General features: G+C 43.2%; 1 protein-coding gene across 12 annotated transcripts in view; it reads left to right on the forward strand.

Moving 5' to 3' along the window:
• Window positions 1–16,373, forward strand: part of DMD (dystrophin) — a 2,510,493-nt gene that overhangs the window by 987,598 nt on the left and 1,506,522 nt on the right. For 11 of the 12 annotated variants that reach the window (XM_033949686.1, XM_033949692.1, XM_033949684.1 and 8 more), the window contains exons 8-9: window positions 8,391–8,554; window positions 11,419–11,553. In XM_033949686.1, the coding sequence (XP_033805577.1) occupies window positions 8,391–8,554; window positions 11,419–11,553 (299 nt within the window). The remainder of the gene's footprint in view (window positions 1–8,390; window positions 8,555–11,418; window positions 11,554–16,373) is intronic. The other variant, XM_033949693.1, reaches the window with a different exon arrangement.

Genomic DNA, 16,373 nt, shown 5'->3' on the forward strand with positions numbered 1-16,373 from the left:
GTCAGGTTTTCAGGATCTCCACAATAAATATGCCTGAGATAGATTTGCAGCTCAAGGAGGCAGTACATGCAAATCCATCTCATACATATTCATTGGGGAGATCCTGAAAACCCTGACTGGATTCCAGCCCTCAAGGACAGGAGTTGCCAAGCCCTGGTCTAGTTCAATTCGGAGCAAAAAAACATCAATGTTCAAAGGCATCTTGGGGTAGAAAACTCCTGAGCTCTCCTTTCAATTGATCTAAGCCAGGGGTAGGCAAATCCGGTCCTCGAGAGCCGGAGCCAGGTCAGGTTTTCAGGATCTCCACAATAAATATACCTGAGATAGATTTGCAGCTCAGGGAGGCAGTACATGCAAATCCATCTCATACATATTCATTGGGGAGATCCTGAAAACCCTGACTGGATTCCAGCCCTCAAGGACAGGAGTTGCCCAGCCCTGGTCTAGTTCAATTTGGAGCAAAAAAACATCAATGTTCAAAGGCATCTTGGGGTAGAAAACTCCTCAGCTCTCCTTTCAATTGATCTAAGCCAGGGGTAGGCAAATCTGGTCCTCGAGAGCCGGAGCCAGGTCAGGTTTTCAGGATCTCCACAATAAATATGCCTGAGATAGATTTGCAGCTCAAGGAGGCAGTACATGCAAATCCATCTCATACATATTCATTAGGAAGATCCTGAAAACCCTGACTGGATTCCAGCCCTCAAGGACAGGAGTTGCCAAGCCCTGGTCTAGTTCAATTTGGAGCAAAAAAACATCAATGTTCAAAGGCATCTTGGGGTCGAAAACTCCTGAGCTCTCCTTTCAATTGATCTAAGCCAGGGTAGGCAAATCCGGTCCTCGAGAGCCGGAGCCAGGTCAGGTTTTCAGGATCTCCACAATAAATATGCCTGAGATAGATTTGCAGCTCAAGGAGGCAGTACATGCAAATCCATCTCATACATATTCATGGTGGAGATCCTGAGAACCTGACCTGGCTCCGGCTCTCGAGGATCGGAATTGCCTACCCTTGGTCTAGACTTATCAGTAACTGTGTTATCAACCTGTCTGCCTCTTTTTTCATGTGTGTGTGTAACACAAGCACACACAATATCTGGCTCATAAAAAAAAAAGTTGCCAAGTTGCGTTTGTAGCTTCTAATTAGCGCCACTTAATGTCAATTATTGAGTTAATTGCCAATTATCAGCATTGATTGGTCTTGTTAAACAATTAAGTTGTGGGCAAAAAATCAGCTGCATGCATTGATTTGCACACAATATTTGCTGCTATATACAGAATTTGGGGGTCTGTAATTAATTAGAAGCATGCTCACCTATAGGTTTTCTGAATGGTGGATCTATATGCAATAAGTTACGACACTACATGTATAGGGTTAGCAGACGTCTGGATATTCCCGGACATGTCCTCCCGATGCATGAACAAGTGTAGGGCGGGGCTGGGCCGGGTCAGAGCATGACGCGGGTGGAATTGGGTGGGCATGGCCATGGGTCCGGATTTTCCATCGGGAAAATCTGGTAGCCCTAAACATGTATAAGTTGCTGCATTTCCATTGCAAATGTTATGCGCATTCAGAATTGTCTGCAACACGTATCGCAACACACATGTTCATACCTGCATGTATGAGGATGGTTTGAAAGGTTTGGTAAAAAAAAAAAAAAAAAAGCAAGTTTATCAATGTAGTCTCCAGTGTCAAGGGCTATAGGCCAATGCTAGGCCCTCTTTTGCTAAGGTGCATTAATCGAATTAGCATGCGTTAAACGCTAACGCCTGCATGTTAGTCTTTGGACACGTTAGCATTTAGTGCCCGCTAATTCGATTAGCGCACCTTAGTAAAAGACGGGGTTAGTCCAGCGAGTTTCCAGGGTTTTTTTTTTGTTTTGTTTTTCGAATCATAGGAAAAATAGGTTTTGTCAAACTCTGCAAATACTCACGGATGGCATCGATGACTTAACGGACTGCTTATAACAGTGTTTTTCAACCTTTTTACACCTATGGACCGGCAGAACTAAAAGAATAATTCTGCGGACCGGCATCGGTCCGTGGACCGGCAGTTGAAGAGCACGGGGCTAAGTCGTGGGCCAGACCCCGCCCATCTCTACCCAATCTCCACCCCAGATCTCACCCCATAATAGTACTAATTGTACCTTGCACATCCCGTGCCTCATCTGGAAGCCTTCCCTAAGTCCTCCGGTTCAGGCGCAGGATGCCTGTAGGAGCCACTGCCTGTGGCTTTGTGCACTGAATCAGTTAGGAAGAGGGAGCTGGCTCGAAGATAACGCCGCATCGATCGCACCGTGGACCAGCGGTTGAAGAACACTGTTTTGGGCCTGATGCACGTGCTGGCCCTGTGGACCGGCAGGAAATTTCTGTGGATTGGTAGTGGTCCATGGACCGGTGGTTGAAGAACACTGGCTTATAATTTTAGTGAAGGTTTTGTGTCAGCAAATTCTTTTCTGAACTAGTCCTTGGATCATTCATAGCCCGACCTGGAAGTATCAATTCTGATTTCTGCATATTCGTATCTAAAAATGAGCCTTAATATGTATTCAGTCCAAATTCACCTCTTTTTTTTTTTTTTTTTCCTTTGCATTGTCTGCAATTATCTGAGTAGAGCCAACTCGCTTTTGCTCCAGTGAAAGAAAATGTACGCAGCATGTCATATATATTTGCAATCAGGCAAGCCACGTTCGGTGTAATCAGAAAAGCTTTTGGGATGAATGGAACGAGAAACCCGAGACGTGATCAGCGTGAGCTGTATTGAGCCGAATGAGAATGGACTTTCTGAAAAATAGGATTCTGTGAATTAAATCAAAATTAAACACGGGGACAGTCTCAAAACGAATGGCCTCTTCGACCAAACTGCGCCGGCCGTTTTTAGCGCAGAGAGCCACGCTGAATGGCCCGCACTGCTCTATGAGCGTCGGGAGCAGCGTGGGCCATTCAGCGCGGCTCACCGCGCTACAAACGGCTAGCGCAGCTTGATAGAAGAGGTCCTTCGTGCTCTTCAAAGAAATACAGGGCTTAATAAGGCAGATTTATGAGTGAAGCTCTGAACTTTAATCTGGTTTTGAGGCAGTCCCGGACATTCACTACACTTTTTTAGGTTTTTTTTCATTTAGGGGTCCTTTTACTAAGACACGCTAACCGATTTAGCACACGCTTTAGTAAAAGGACCCGCTAATTTATTTAAAACATTTGTAGTCTGCATCTAATCTAATCTAATCTTCCATTTGTGAGTCGCATAAACCTATACAAGCTTAAGGCGACAGATCAAAGATGAAGTGGGAAGGGGGGTCGGAGAGCAAGGGGAGGTGTCTAGGAGGTGGGGGTGATATAGAGAAGCTGAAACAGTTAGGTGAGTCTTCAAGTTTTTCCTGAATACGGTATAATTTGTCTCTTTCCTGATTGCATCCGGGAGGCCATTCTAGGTTTTTACACCCAGATAAGTTAGCGTAGAGTGGGAGATTCGTTTATGGTGCAGATATTTTGTGGATGGCAGGTTTCGTTGAATTCTGTTAAGGATTCTTCTTGATGTCGACCAAGCAGTAGAGAATAGTTGGCTGAGGGGATCCCCTGAGTTTTCGTACAAAATCTGGATGCATGAAGTTTTGAAGATTATTCGGGATGGTATTGGGAGCCAGTGTAGTTGCCTGATGAAGGTTGTGATCAAATCATATTTCTTTAATTTGTAGATTAGGCTGACGGCTGTGATTATTAAAATAAGAGCATGCAATAAACAACTTGCACATGTGCCTTAAAATTAAAAAAGAGCCAAGCAATTGCAAGATTACACAGTAACCGAATTTGAAAAGGCAAGTCGAAAAAAGTAGGCTTTCACACTTTCCCGAAATGCCAAAAAAATCAGAGGTCAGACGGATAGAATCTGGAACCGAGTTCTGCAGTTTGATTCTGAGTTGTTCATGCATTGGGGCTGCTCAGCCTGGGTTATATAGAAATGCTGTATTTAGTGGGATGCCCAACTGGAGCTCTGATGAAAATCTGATCTTCAGCTGTCCGTGCTGTATTCATGTTTTACATGCACCTTGTGGCATCCGCATGGCATGCTGATGCAAATCTGCTCTTTAGCTGTCTCTGCTGTCGTTCTATGTATCGGTGTGATGAAGATCAGTTTTTCAGCTGTCCCTGCTGTATTCATAATTTGAGAATCTGTGTGTCATCCACATGGGACTCTGATGAGGTTCTGCTCTTCAGCTGTCTGTGCTGAATTCATTTGTGATAGCTCTGTGGGGCTCTGATGAAGATCAGCTCTTCAGATGTTTGTGCTGTGTTCATGGTTTGTACAGTATTTATCTGTATGATACCTGCATGGAGCTCTTAGTAAAATGTTCTCTTCAGCTGTCCGTGCTGTGTTCATGCTTTACATATATCAGTTTGATGCCTGCATTAGACTCTTACCCTCTCCTTTACAAAACGGCGTTAGCGTTTTTAGCACCAGTTGTGGTGGTAACAACTCCAACGTCATAGCACATCAGAGTTTTTACCGCTATGGCTGATGCTAAAAATGCTAGTGGGCCTTAGTAAAATATTATTTTCAGCTGTCTGTGCTGTGTTCATGCCTTACATGCATCAGTTTAATGCCTGCACTGGACTCTTAGAAAAATATTCTCTTCAGCTGTCCGTGCTGTGTTCATGCTTTACATGTATCAGTTTGATGCCTGCTTGGGGTTTTTAATAAAATAGTTTCTCCAACTGTCCGTGCTGTGTTCATGCCTTACATGTAACAGTTTGATGCCTGCACTGGACTCTTAGTAAAATGTTCTCTTCATCTGTCTGTGCTGTGTTCATGCTTTACATGTATCAGTTTGATGCTTGCACTGGACTCATAGTAAAATGTTCTCTTCATATGTCTGTGCTGCATCCATGCTTTGTATTTGACACTCCGATGCTTTTGGGGTGCTCTAGTGATGGCCAGTATAGCAGCCCCCGACTTAATTTAGTTTATAGAGATACTGCACTTCCATGTTAGTCAGTCCTGAAAGGATTTTGCAGAGCATAAGTATTCGGCAACAGCTCCATTATCCCCCGAGGAAGGCTTGTCTTGGCTGAAACGCTCTTGACAAAGTGGAGCGTTGTGGGTTTACTGAAATACTCACCAACGTTGCAATTGGCAAACAGCCATTTAGATAAGTGTTGCTCTGTCTTATATATATCTTTTTCCTCTTTCTCAAATTTGAGGTGGTTGTCCTTTGGTTTTTTTGATATGAAAACAAAGTTATAACTCTAGTTAGATATAAATAAAGTAGGACGGGAGGGGGGGGGGTTATGTTCAAAAAGATTTATTTATTAAGCAAGTATAATAAAGGAAAGAAGAAGAAATAGATATGTCGCAACAGAGCATGCAAGAGACAAAAGTAAGAGGTTGTACACAAAATGGCTCTCAAAGAGCTTTATAGCAGTATTAGAAATAGTATCATTAACAGTCTGAATCCCATAAAAGTATAGGAAACATAAGAATTGCCACTGCTGGGTCAGACCAGTGGTCCATCGTGCCCAGGCGACAGCCCTTAGATCAAAGACCAGTGCCCTGAGTCTAGCCTTATCTGCGTATGTTCTGGTTCAGCAGGAACTTGTCTGACTTTGCCTTGAATCCCTGGAGGGTGTTTCCCCCTATAACAGACTCCAGAAGAGCGTTCCAGTTTTCCACCACTCTCTGGGTGAAGAAGAACTTCCTTACGTTTGTACGGAATCTATCCCCTTTCAACTTTAGAGAGTGCCCTCTCGTTCTCCCTACCATGGAGAGGGTGAACAACCTGTCTTTATCTGCTAAATCTATTCCCTTCAGGATTTTGAATGTTTTGACCATGTTCCCTCTCAGTCTCCTCTGTTCGAAGGAGAAAAGGCCCAGTTTCTCTAATCTCTCACTGTACGGCAACTCCTCCAGCCTCTTAACCATTTTAGTCACTCTTCTCTGGACCCTTTCGAGTAGTACCGTGTCCTTCTTCATGTACGGCGACCAGTGCTGGACGCAGTATTCCAGGTGGGGGTGTACCATGGCCCAGTACAGCGGCATGATAACCTTCTCCGATCTGTTCATGATCCCCTTCTTTATCATTCCTAGCATTCTGTTCGCCCTTTTTGCTGCCACTGCACATTGTGTGGACAGCTTCATCGACTTGTCGATCAAAACTCCCAAGTCTCTTTCCTGGGAGGTCTCTCCAAGTACCGCCCTGGCATCTGCCGTGTCGATGCCCATTCTTCGAGCTTGATTATGTCACGTTGCAGATCTTCGCAATCCCCCTGTGTCTTTACTACTCTGAAAATGGACCAAGGTCATTTAGTGGGAGCAGTGTTACAGTAAATTAATAAAGAGGACCATATATGACAGTAAGCAGTATACGTATTGCGTCTTTCAGGAATGATACATACAGAGTTCCAGAAAACATGGTATTCCACATTAGACAAATTCTTCCAATTGTGAAGAATGTTCTGAAGGGCCAGCGCAGTCAAAATGCGATAGAGCCGAACCTCAAAGTGGTCCCTTAAATGAATATCTTCATGGTTACCAAACAATATTTGAGAGAAATCAATTTTTGTAGTAATAGAAAAAAATCTCTACTCCAATAGTTCTGAAGTATAGGACCGTGCATGAGCAAGTGATCCAGAGTGCCTGGATGGTTATTACAGGACCAGCATAATGAAGGTAGGGAGGCGTTAATCTTATTGGGGTGGATAGGTGTCCAGGTGATTGGAGCATGGAGGCTGATTTAAGGGATTTCACGAGCTGGGACCAAATATTTGGCCAGGAATCTGTATCCGTAATGTAGTGTAAGTTGTCAAACCATTTTGAAGAGTTAACAAACTGGACCAGAAATTTCTTCGATTGTATAAATTTATACCCCGATGAGGCAATGCCTCTAGAGCAGGGGTGTCAAAGTCCCTCCTCGAGGGCCGCAATCCAGTCAGGTTTTCAGGATTTCCCCAATGAATATGCATGAGATCTGTAGGTGACTTTTCCAGAAAGTGCTTCGTACTAGCAATGAGTGTGAAGGACTTAATTGACTTATTCAAGGTCAAAATGTAAGAGAATCAAAAGCAAGGTCCTTGGGTTCCGTAACTCCGTGTACATTTTCAGCTCACCGCTTTCATTTCCAAAGGGAAACATCTCTTCAGGAGCTGGAACAAATCATAAACCCCTGAAGCCATTTCGTACGGTGATGCAGATAGCATCATAAGATGAAGTTGTGGTCATGCCCGATGATGAATAAAGGTTTGGGGTTTTTTTGTCTTGTCTTGCAAGCAGCTTACTGTAAATTTCCGACGTCCTCTGCAAGGTCTATTAGTGGTTTGCAGTATAATTCTATAACGTGTGTTCGCCCTGTATGCATGGTGCTGGCCCATTAACGATTCTTGCGGTCTGTTCATTTTTCACAGCTAGCTGAGAGACTTCTCTGCTGAAATCAATGACTTCAGTTCACATATAGCTCTGAGTTATGATGAAAGCAAAATGCCATGTCTACAGCCTGAAGGGCCAGCACTGCACGGCAAAAAGAATGTTTGGGAACCAAACTATTTATCAGCTTAGCTGACATATGTACTGGAGAAGAAGGTTGAATATATCTCTATCTCTATCTTTCGATCCCATCTATCTACCCTGGCTCTCGCATGGCCGAGTCTGAGCCTACACGTTCATATGTGAGGTTGGGTTTTTTGTGTAACTGTTGGGGGAAGGGAAGTTAAAGTGAAGGAAAGAAGGCAGAAAACTGGTGAGGGGAGCCTACCTGGAGCAGCTGAGAAGAGGGGTCCGGGAGGGAAGTATCCGATGGGGGTGGGCAAATGGAGAAACCCTCCAACCCACCCTGTACATTGATTAGGGTAGATGATGGGTGTGCAGAATGGCAGGATAAGTTGGGGTGGGATAGTTCCCTGTATATAGGCTGCCCCTCTACATAGGCCGCAGAAAATGTTTTTTATTTTACTTATTTGAATAGTTGTGTTGAATTCTCATATAAATGTTACTTTACAAGAAATAATAATTATATCACAGAATATTTTGTTCCTTTTAACAGTATTCTTGGATTTACCTCATTGGCGATATCGCTCAAATTACTCATTTCTGGCAGCTTAATGCACAAAAAATGATGATAGGATGAAATATGAATGAATGAGGAGGCAATTGGCATCTTTTCATTTTACTTTATAGGAAAGTTTGGGCTTTCTGATCATTACAACTCTAATTAGTCTCCAGAGAATCTGTATGGACAAACCTTTGCCCGTTACCCTGCTTACACTTCCTGTGCAACTTATTTCCTTACAAACTCTTCTGCGTCCACAGTAAAAAGCAGAAACAGTGAGCGCTGAGGACCTGTCGGCTACGCCACGGTACGACCTCGCGTATCTAAGTTAGGAATAAGGAATGTTGGTTTTCTTTCCAGATATTGCCACAGCCTATCCAGATAAGAAATCCATCCTGATGTACGTCACTTCGCTCTTCCAAGTCCTTCCCCAACGAGTAAGCATTGAAGCCATTCAGGAAGTAGAAACCTTGCCACGGTTACCAAGGGTCACGCCAGAAGAACATCAGCGCTTCTCCCAAAAGGTGAGTCTTCTCACTCGAAGTATTCGCCTGTGCAAGGAAGCTTATTCCGCCCATCATTTGCCAACTTCTGCAAGAACTCCACACAAGAAGCCGCACGTCCACTAGTTATGACAGAGACATTTACACGTTCGGCCATTATGAAAGAGTTTGTGCTTCAGCGCCATCTGTTGCTAAATCCAATTAGTTGTGGCCCTAAAAGACAGCTTCAGTTTTAGGATTTTGATGTAAAACTAGATATAACATTTATAACATTTTTATTGAAGAAATCAGTAAATATACAATATTATAATACAATAAAATAGTCATTAAATTAAAATTCATCATATTAATTTCCATCAAATATCTTTCATTTCTTCAAAATATATTTCAAAAATACCCATTACATCTCTCAATACCCTCCCCCTAATTCCTACCCCCCTTCCCTTTTCCTATTGACCTCTCCCCCCTATCCTCCCCCCAAATTTAGTTTATAACTTTTGAATTGAAAGAATCATACTAAACCCCTCCCAAACCCAATGAAAGTTGACAAAAATAAAGAATAATAAAAGTAGAGAACTGGAGTTTTAGATAAATAATCATAGCTTCAATGTAAATCATTAAGAATTAAACTTCTTGCCTTAGTTGAAAGATTCTGAATATACGGATCCCAAATTCCCATAAACATACAAATTTTCCTAGCCGAAGGCCTAACTTCCCAAGTCTCAAATAACAATAGACGATGAAATTGATTCCTCCAATGCCAAAAACTAGGAGCTTCTTTTGATAACCAAAATTGCATAATACATTTATGTCCTATTATACACGCCTTTTGAAATGAGACACTTCTTTTTACCAAAAACCCCACAAGCCGCAGCTTTTCCAAAAATTACTCCCCTTGATGAATCTACAACAGAACAACCCTATAATGAGCCTAAAAATAACAGGATGGCAGATCAGAATGACCTAATTAAAGGGCATGAACTAAAGTACCAGGACCCTTATTACACTTAATACAAATTGGGGTATTAATTAAACCGGCTTTTAACCACATAAGACTTTTAGAAAAGAAATAAAGACCATACTCTTCAAGAAAACTCTGAAAAAAGAAATCATACCGCAAGTCTCAAACTCCACCTCTCACTAAAGCCAACTACCCCAAACAAATAACCTTACCCATTTCTTACTCCTTTTGAAAATGACCAATTTTTTTTTTTTTGTAAGTTCTTGTAATACATCTTGGATAATTCTTTTGTAATCCGCCTTGAACTGCAAGGTAATGGAGGAATAGAAATCCCTAATGTAATGTAATGTAATGTAATAAGACAGCAACATAACCTCCCTGTTTATCAAGGTGCCAAAAGCCCACTTCCGAACGCTTGCGCTCTTTCCCTTCCCTCATACTTCTTTGATGGTTGCGGAACGAGCTGCAACCCCCCGACCCGCTGCTCGTGCCAGAGTCGGCTCTTCCTCCGGGGCGTGCCAGGGGGCGTTCGGAAAAGTTTACAGGTTTATTCATAATTTGATATCCCGCCAAATCGGGCTTCAAGGCGGTTCACAGGCATAATTATAGAATACTGCCTCAGCCCGCCTAAGGTGGAAGCCAGCATTTGCCGCAGGCTTACGTTTGGTGGTAAGTTAGGTACAGGAGTCGGCGCTGAATATGATTCTGTAAAGGACACGTGCCCTGGACAGAATTGTGCTCAGTGCCGTTTTTTTCAAGTGCCAGGTTTTATGTATCATGTTGGTCTTGCTTTGTTCTAGCACAGGGGGAGGCAATTCTGGTCTTCGAGAGCCGGAGCCAGGTCAGGTTTTCAGGATCTCCACCTGAATATGTATGAGATGGATTTGCATGCACTGCCTCCTTGAGATGCAAATCTATCTCATGCATATTTATTGTGGACATCCTGAAAACCTGGCCTGGCTCCGGCTCTCGAGGACCGGAATTGCCTATCCCTGGTCTAGCATATGTCCTTAATTTGTAATATTGTTTCCCCATTTTTAAACTGTACATCACATAAAAGCATTATAAGCGATATAATCAAATTTAAATAAACCTGAACCTGTAATGTTATTTATCTGGGATCGTTTAAAATAACCACTAGCTGACTAAAAATCATACAAAATACAGCTATTTGTTTGATTTTTAATCTGAAAAAACACGATCCTATCAGTGTATATTATCAAAAGTGTCACTGGCTACCGTTTGAGGCCAGAGTGTTATTTAAATTTGGCTTACCTTGTTTCTCATTTTTGTTTTTTTATTTCTAAGAAAAATATTTGTAAATCTGGTTGGTTTTATTTTCCTTCGGCAAATGCATGTCGTTACAAAAAATTTTTGGGATCGGACCTTAGCATTCCAAGCTGGATTAATGAATTCATGTCTGAATCTTCTCGTTTCTCCATTTCTTACTTACTATCAATTTCGAAAAGATCTTAAAACCCACTTATTTAAACAATATAATATACATTATTGATTTTCATATTATCATGTAGTTATAATGTACTTTTAATCTTTTTATCCATACTTATTTTAGTTTATATTGTGGGGTTTTTTATTCATTAGTTTTAATGCTTGTATTAGTTTCTTAGAATTTTATTATATATGATGTTATTATTATATTGTATGCTGAGTATCTATTGTGTAAACCGCTATGAACTGCTGATTAGGTGGTATAGAAAAATAAATTATTATTCCTGCGCCCTCCCCCATGCGCTTAGATTTGTTAAATATCGGCCTGGCAAGTCCTAGATGTGTTTGATTGCTTTAACGGCACTGCTCTTCCCCCTTCATGCGAATGTATCACCATTTCAACCACTTTTCTTGACCATAGAGCAATCTGTGCATTTACAATGTATCTGCTCTTTCCTTAATCTTTCTTTCTCAGATCACTGTCAGTGTAGCAGAAGGCCGCATGCACACCCCTTCGCCGCCTCCTAAGCCTCGCTTCAAAAGCTACGCCTACACCCAAGCTGCTTATGTCATGTCCCCCGATGAGAAAAGGAGCCAGTTCCCTCCACAGGTCTGTCAACCTTGCGGTTTGTGGTGAAATTAGCCGTAGCTGTTTGCGCTTTTCATGTAGATTGTACGTGAGAAACCTGTATGCTTTATTTCGGTTCATAGACAGTGGTGCGCAAGACGCCAGCACGCTGACAATCCAGCGCTGACAATTCGGCGCAAGACAGAAGCGCGCAGGGGAAAAAGTAATTTTTAAAGAGCTCCGACGGGGGGTTTGTGGTGGCAACCCCCCCCCCACTTTATTGGTCAGTGTTCGCGCTGCTGTTGTAGGGGGTTTCGGGGGGTTGGAAACCTCCATTATAGCAAAAACGGAACTTTTCCTGATTTTTTTCTGGAAACGTTCCATTTCTCTATAATGTGGGGGGTTTCACCCCCCCATACACCCCTGCAACGGCAGCGCAAACACTAACCAATAAAGTGGGGGGGGGGGGTTGCCACCCCAAACCCCCAGTCGGAGCTCTTTAAAAATTATTTTTTCCTCCGCACACTTCTGTCTTCCGCCGAATTGTCCGCGCGCTGGCGTCTGGCACACGATTATCCCGTCACCCTTTATTTCAATCAGGGGGTTCCCAATTTCCATGATTTTGTAATTACATAGTGTGTTTCTGCCTTGGCTAAGTGATACATTCGCTGCTTATGTTCTGTAAAACGAGGTACCAGGGAACTATGCTTATATTATTTTGTTGGGGGGGGTGCAGGTTCTTCACTGCAGATTGTTATCACACCTTACAGAATTAGTTGTTCCTTCCCTAATGCACTTCAAGTGGCTACCGCCGGATTCTATGGAGCAGTGTCTCTCAAACACCGCGGCACAGTGGTGTGCCATTAGAGATTCCAGAATTTCACTTTATTTTTAAAAATTCCCTTCATAAGTATATACAAGAAGAGATGAAATGTATGTCGCGTATGCAAGAGTCTGTCAAAGTAAGGAGCGTCTGCGTGCGTAAGGATAGAACCGCCCAGACAAGCATCATTATGTGGTCCTTGAAAACTAACAGCAAGTAAGTTTTGTGGGTTTTTTTTTAATGCAGGACTTATCCTAACTTGAGCAAAGAAGCAATCGCGGCTTTGTTACCGTTTGGATCTTCTTATCTTTACGAACTTGGATTTTCAGCTCGGACAGAAATTAAATAAAATAAACAGAATGACTGCAGATGGTGGATGATGAAATGCGTGTTTGCTTGTGGACTATCGAGCCCTGTTTTGAGTTAATTTGCACTTAAAAACAAGCACATCCATCGCATTGATTAGCAATTCTGTCTACTTAAGTTTCACCGTTGTTACAATCTAATATAATAAAAGCCTAAGCTGCGCATGCGCACTCCCATCGCGTGTTCCGTTTTCCGTGCGCTGTAGGGCACCGCAGATAGGAGTGCGCATGCGCGCGAAACACTCTCTCTCTCCCCCCGAGGCGGATGTCGGACGCGGCAGCTTTCGGCCGTGCTGTTCTTCGGTCTGCCCTGCTCCTTGCCTTAATATATTTTTAAGTTGAAAGACGAGGCAGTGATTCCTCTCAGGATCCCCCCCCTGCGTCGGAAGTCCAATGCAGTCAGGGATCTTGAGAGGAGCTGCCACCGCCGCGTCTTTCAACTTAAAAATATACTAAGGCAAGGAGCAGGGCAGACCGATCTTCAAAATAGCCGCAACTCCTGCACAGAATGCCGATCCAGGGGAGTAGACCAGCCAGCCAGCCATTTGGCCAGGGAACAGAAGCAGCAGAAGAGTGGCTGGATTAGAAACTGTTTTTTTTGTTCCAGTTCATAGCCTCCCTGCCCCTTTTCCTGTCTGGAAGGGAGGAGCAGATGACCCCTGCTACTCCAGAGTCTGAAAAGTAGTGGGACTGTGTTCCAGACTGTTCCCCCAGAAATTAAGCCCTGACTAGGAGTATTTAGGAGCAGCTGTTGAATGCTATGGTTTCTCCATTGCTCTGGTGGCAGTAACGGCAGTGTACCTGGATATACAAAGGCCATCTTAGTAAAATACTGTATGGTGGAACCAGTGACGTAATAAGGAGTGGCGAGGATGGGGCAGACCACCCTGGGCGCGATCTTGCTGGGGGTGCCATCACTGCTCCACCCCCCTCATGCCATGCTCGCGCCCTCCCTCCCCCCGTACCTCTTTAAATCTTCGCTAGTGCGACAAACTACTTTGGCCTGCTGCTCCCTCTGAAATCACTTCCGGATTGCGGGGCTAGGAAGTGACATCAGAGGGAAAGCCAACACAAAAGTAGGCCAGAGAAGTTGCTTATGCTGGCAAAGATTTAAAGAGGTACAGTACTCCCCCGAAATTCACAGAAGTTCCGTTCCAGGAATGGTATGCAAATCTCTCTCATGCATGTTCATTGTGGATATCCTGAAAACCTGGCCTGCCAGTAGATCTCGAGGACCGGACTTGGGCAGCCCTGGTCTAAATACTTTCTAGCACTGAAATTTCTGTTCAGGTGACAATGTCACGTTTGCCTGGTACTCGACTGCAGGATATTATAATACATTTGCATTTTCTGGAAACAGCAAATGTGTTAGTGCTGGATTTGTTTATGAAGGTACATTGATAAAACTCATTTTCATATCCACACACGTAGTGACATAGTAAATGACGGCAGAGAAAGACCTAAACGGTCCATCCAGTCTGCCCATAAGTTATACTCATTAAAAAAAATACATGATTAGATGATTAAGAACATAAAAAGTTGCCTCCACTGGGTCAGACCAGAGGTCCATCCTGCCCATTGGTCCGCTCCCACGGCGGCCCATCAGGTCCATGACCTGTGAAGTGGTTCCTGACCATTCTTATAACCTACCTCTGCTTCTATCTGTACCCCTCAATCCCTTTATCCCTTAGGAACCTATCTAAACCTTCCTTGAACCCCTGTACTTGTCTCTTCTTTGATACTTCTGGTCCGTAGACTGTAAAGTCTGGTATTGTCCTGGGTTCCAAATGCTGAAGGTGCCGTCCAAGCTCACTCCAGCCTATCCAACCATCCCATTGTTTGCAGGATATCTACCGTAAAGTCTGGCTAATAACGTCCTCCTGTTCCATATTAGTGGAGTTCCCATTGATGCCCACCACAGTCCATCCTACACCAAATCACCATATATGGAACATAACCAGCCTTAGTTCTTTAATTTCCACCCTTTGTTTTCTAATTAGAGATCCTCTATTTTTATCCCAAGTCTAGGTATACTTGGGTCTCGGTTCCTGCCCTGTACAAGAGAAGCTTCAAACTTATGTGTAGTGTCAACGTGGTATGATATGTCATCACCCTAATGAGTCTACTCAAGAAAACTATTTTCTTCCACACTTTTAAACATTTAAATAAAATTAATTATAAAGGAGATTGGAATAAGATGCTAATTAGAGAAAGTTAAGAGGCCCCAGGGGGCCTGGAATAGCTTTTAATTATGCCTTTCATGGAGGCAGCCAGGCCATTAAAATAACATAAATAGGAAGGAATAATTAGCTTCACACTGGCCTAGTATGGTCCTTGAATCTAATACGTAACATTGGAATAAGAATTAACACTTGCTGCTGTGAATTCAGAGACGACCGGACTGTAATTGGGATTCATCATTTTTCTTCTGAACTTTCACAAACAGCGAGTGGACATATTGTTTGATTGCATGGTCCTAGGCAAGCTTCCATGAGTGCTGGCCCGGAGCTAGTGGGTCCATGAAAGGTTATATACAATGACAAAAGTGGGCAGTGATGAATAGCTGGGGCAGAAACAACCCTTGTAACATAGGACAGGGAAGACACACTCACACAGTAAATGCACCGACGCAAAATATCATATGCAATATATATATATATATATATATGGGATATAATATGGCTGCAACTTTATTCAACATGCAAAAAGTCTAACAAAGTGACAAACTTAACTGTCAGTTCGGTCCTAATTGCCTTCCTATGGCACATGAAAGGGGAGAGTGTGGCGCAGTGGTTAAAGCTACAGCCTCAGCACCCTGGGGTTGTGGGTTCAAATCCCCACTGCTCCTTGTGACCCTGGGCAAGTCACTTAATCCCCCCATTGCCCCAGGTACATTAGATAGATTGTGAGCTCACCAGGAAAGACAAGGAAAATGCTTGAGTACCTGAATAAATCCATGTAAACCGTTCTGAGCTCCCCTGGGAGAACGGTAGAGAAAATTGAATAAATAGTGTGAAAAGTTTCAGCCTCTGATAACCAGAGCTGAGATTGTGATGTCACAATGCCTCATTCCACCAATAAGAGCCAACCTCATCAGTGATGTCACAATGGCTTCATTGTCCTATACGTGGCTCACTTTTGCTATATTTTGATTTCCATAGTGGTGCAGTGGTTAAAGCTACAGCCTCAACACCATGAGGTTGTGGGTTCAAATCCCACGCTGCTCCCTGTGACCCTGGGCAAGTCACTTAATCCCCCCATTGCCCCAGGTACATTAGATAGATTGTGAGAAAATGCTTGAGAACCTGAATAAATTCATGTAAAACCGTTCTGAGCTCTCCTGGGAGAATGACATAGAAAATTGAATAAATATGACACACTTAGACACCAGGGACCTGATTTCTCTAAAGGACACCGGTCTCAGCGGTCGCCTACGAAGCGATGACCGATCGTGTCTCAATCGCACATCGGCATCCAGTGGAGAATCGTAACCACTTTTACTAACAGACGCCTTAAACATAGGCCGCCATTTTACATCCTATATTTAAGGTGTCCGTCTCACTTCTACGGAGACACGTAGGAACAATTATGGATGCTCAAGGCCACTTCCAGTGGAGACCACGCCACGCCTTGGGCATTCATAAGCATCTCTATGGGCACACGACATACACTAA

This window comes from Geotrypetes seraphini, chromosome 6, assembly GCF_902459505.1.
Source record: "Geotrypetes seraphini chromosome 6, aGeoSer1.1, whole genome shotgun sequence".
NCBI classification, from domain to species: Eukaryota; Metazoa; Chordata; class Amphibia; order Gymnophiona; family Dermophiidae; genus Geotrypetes; species Geotrypetes seraphini.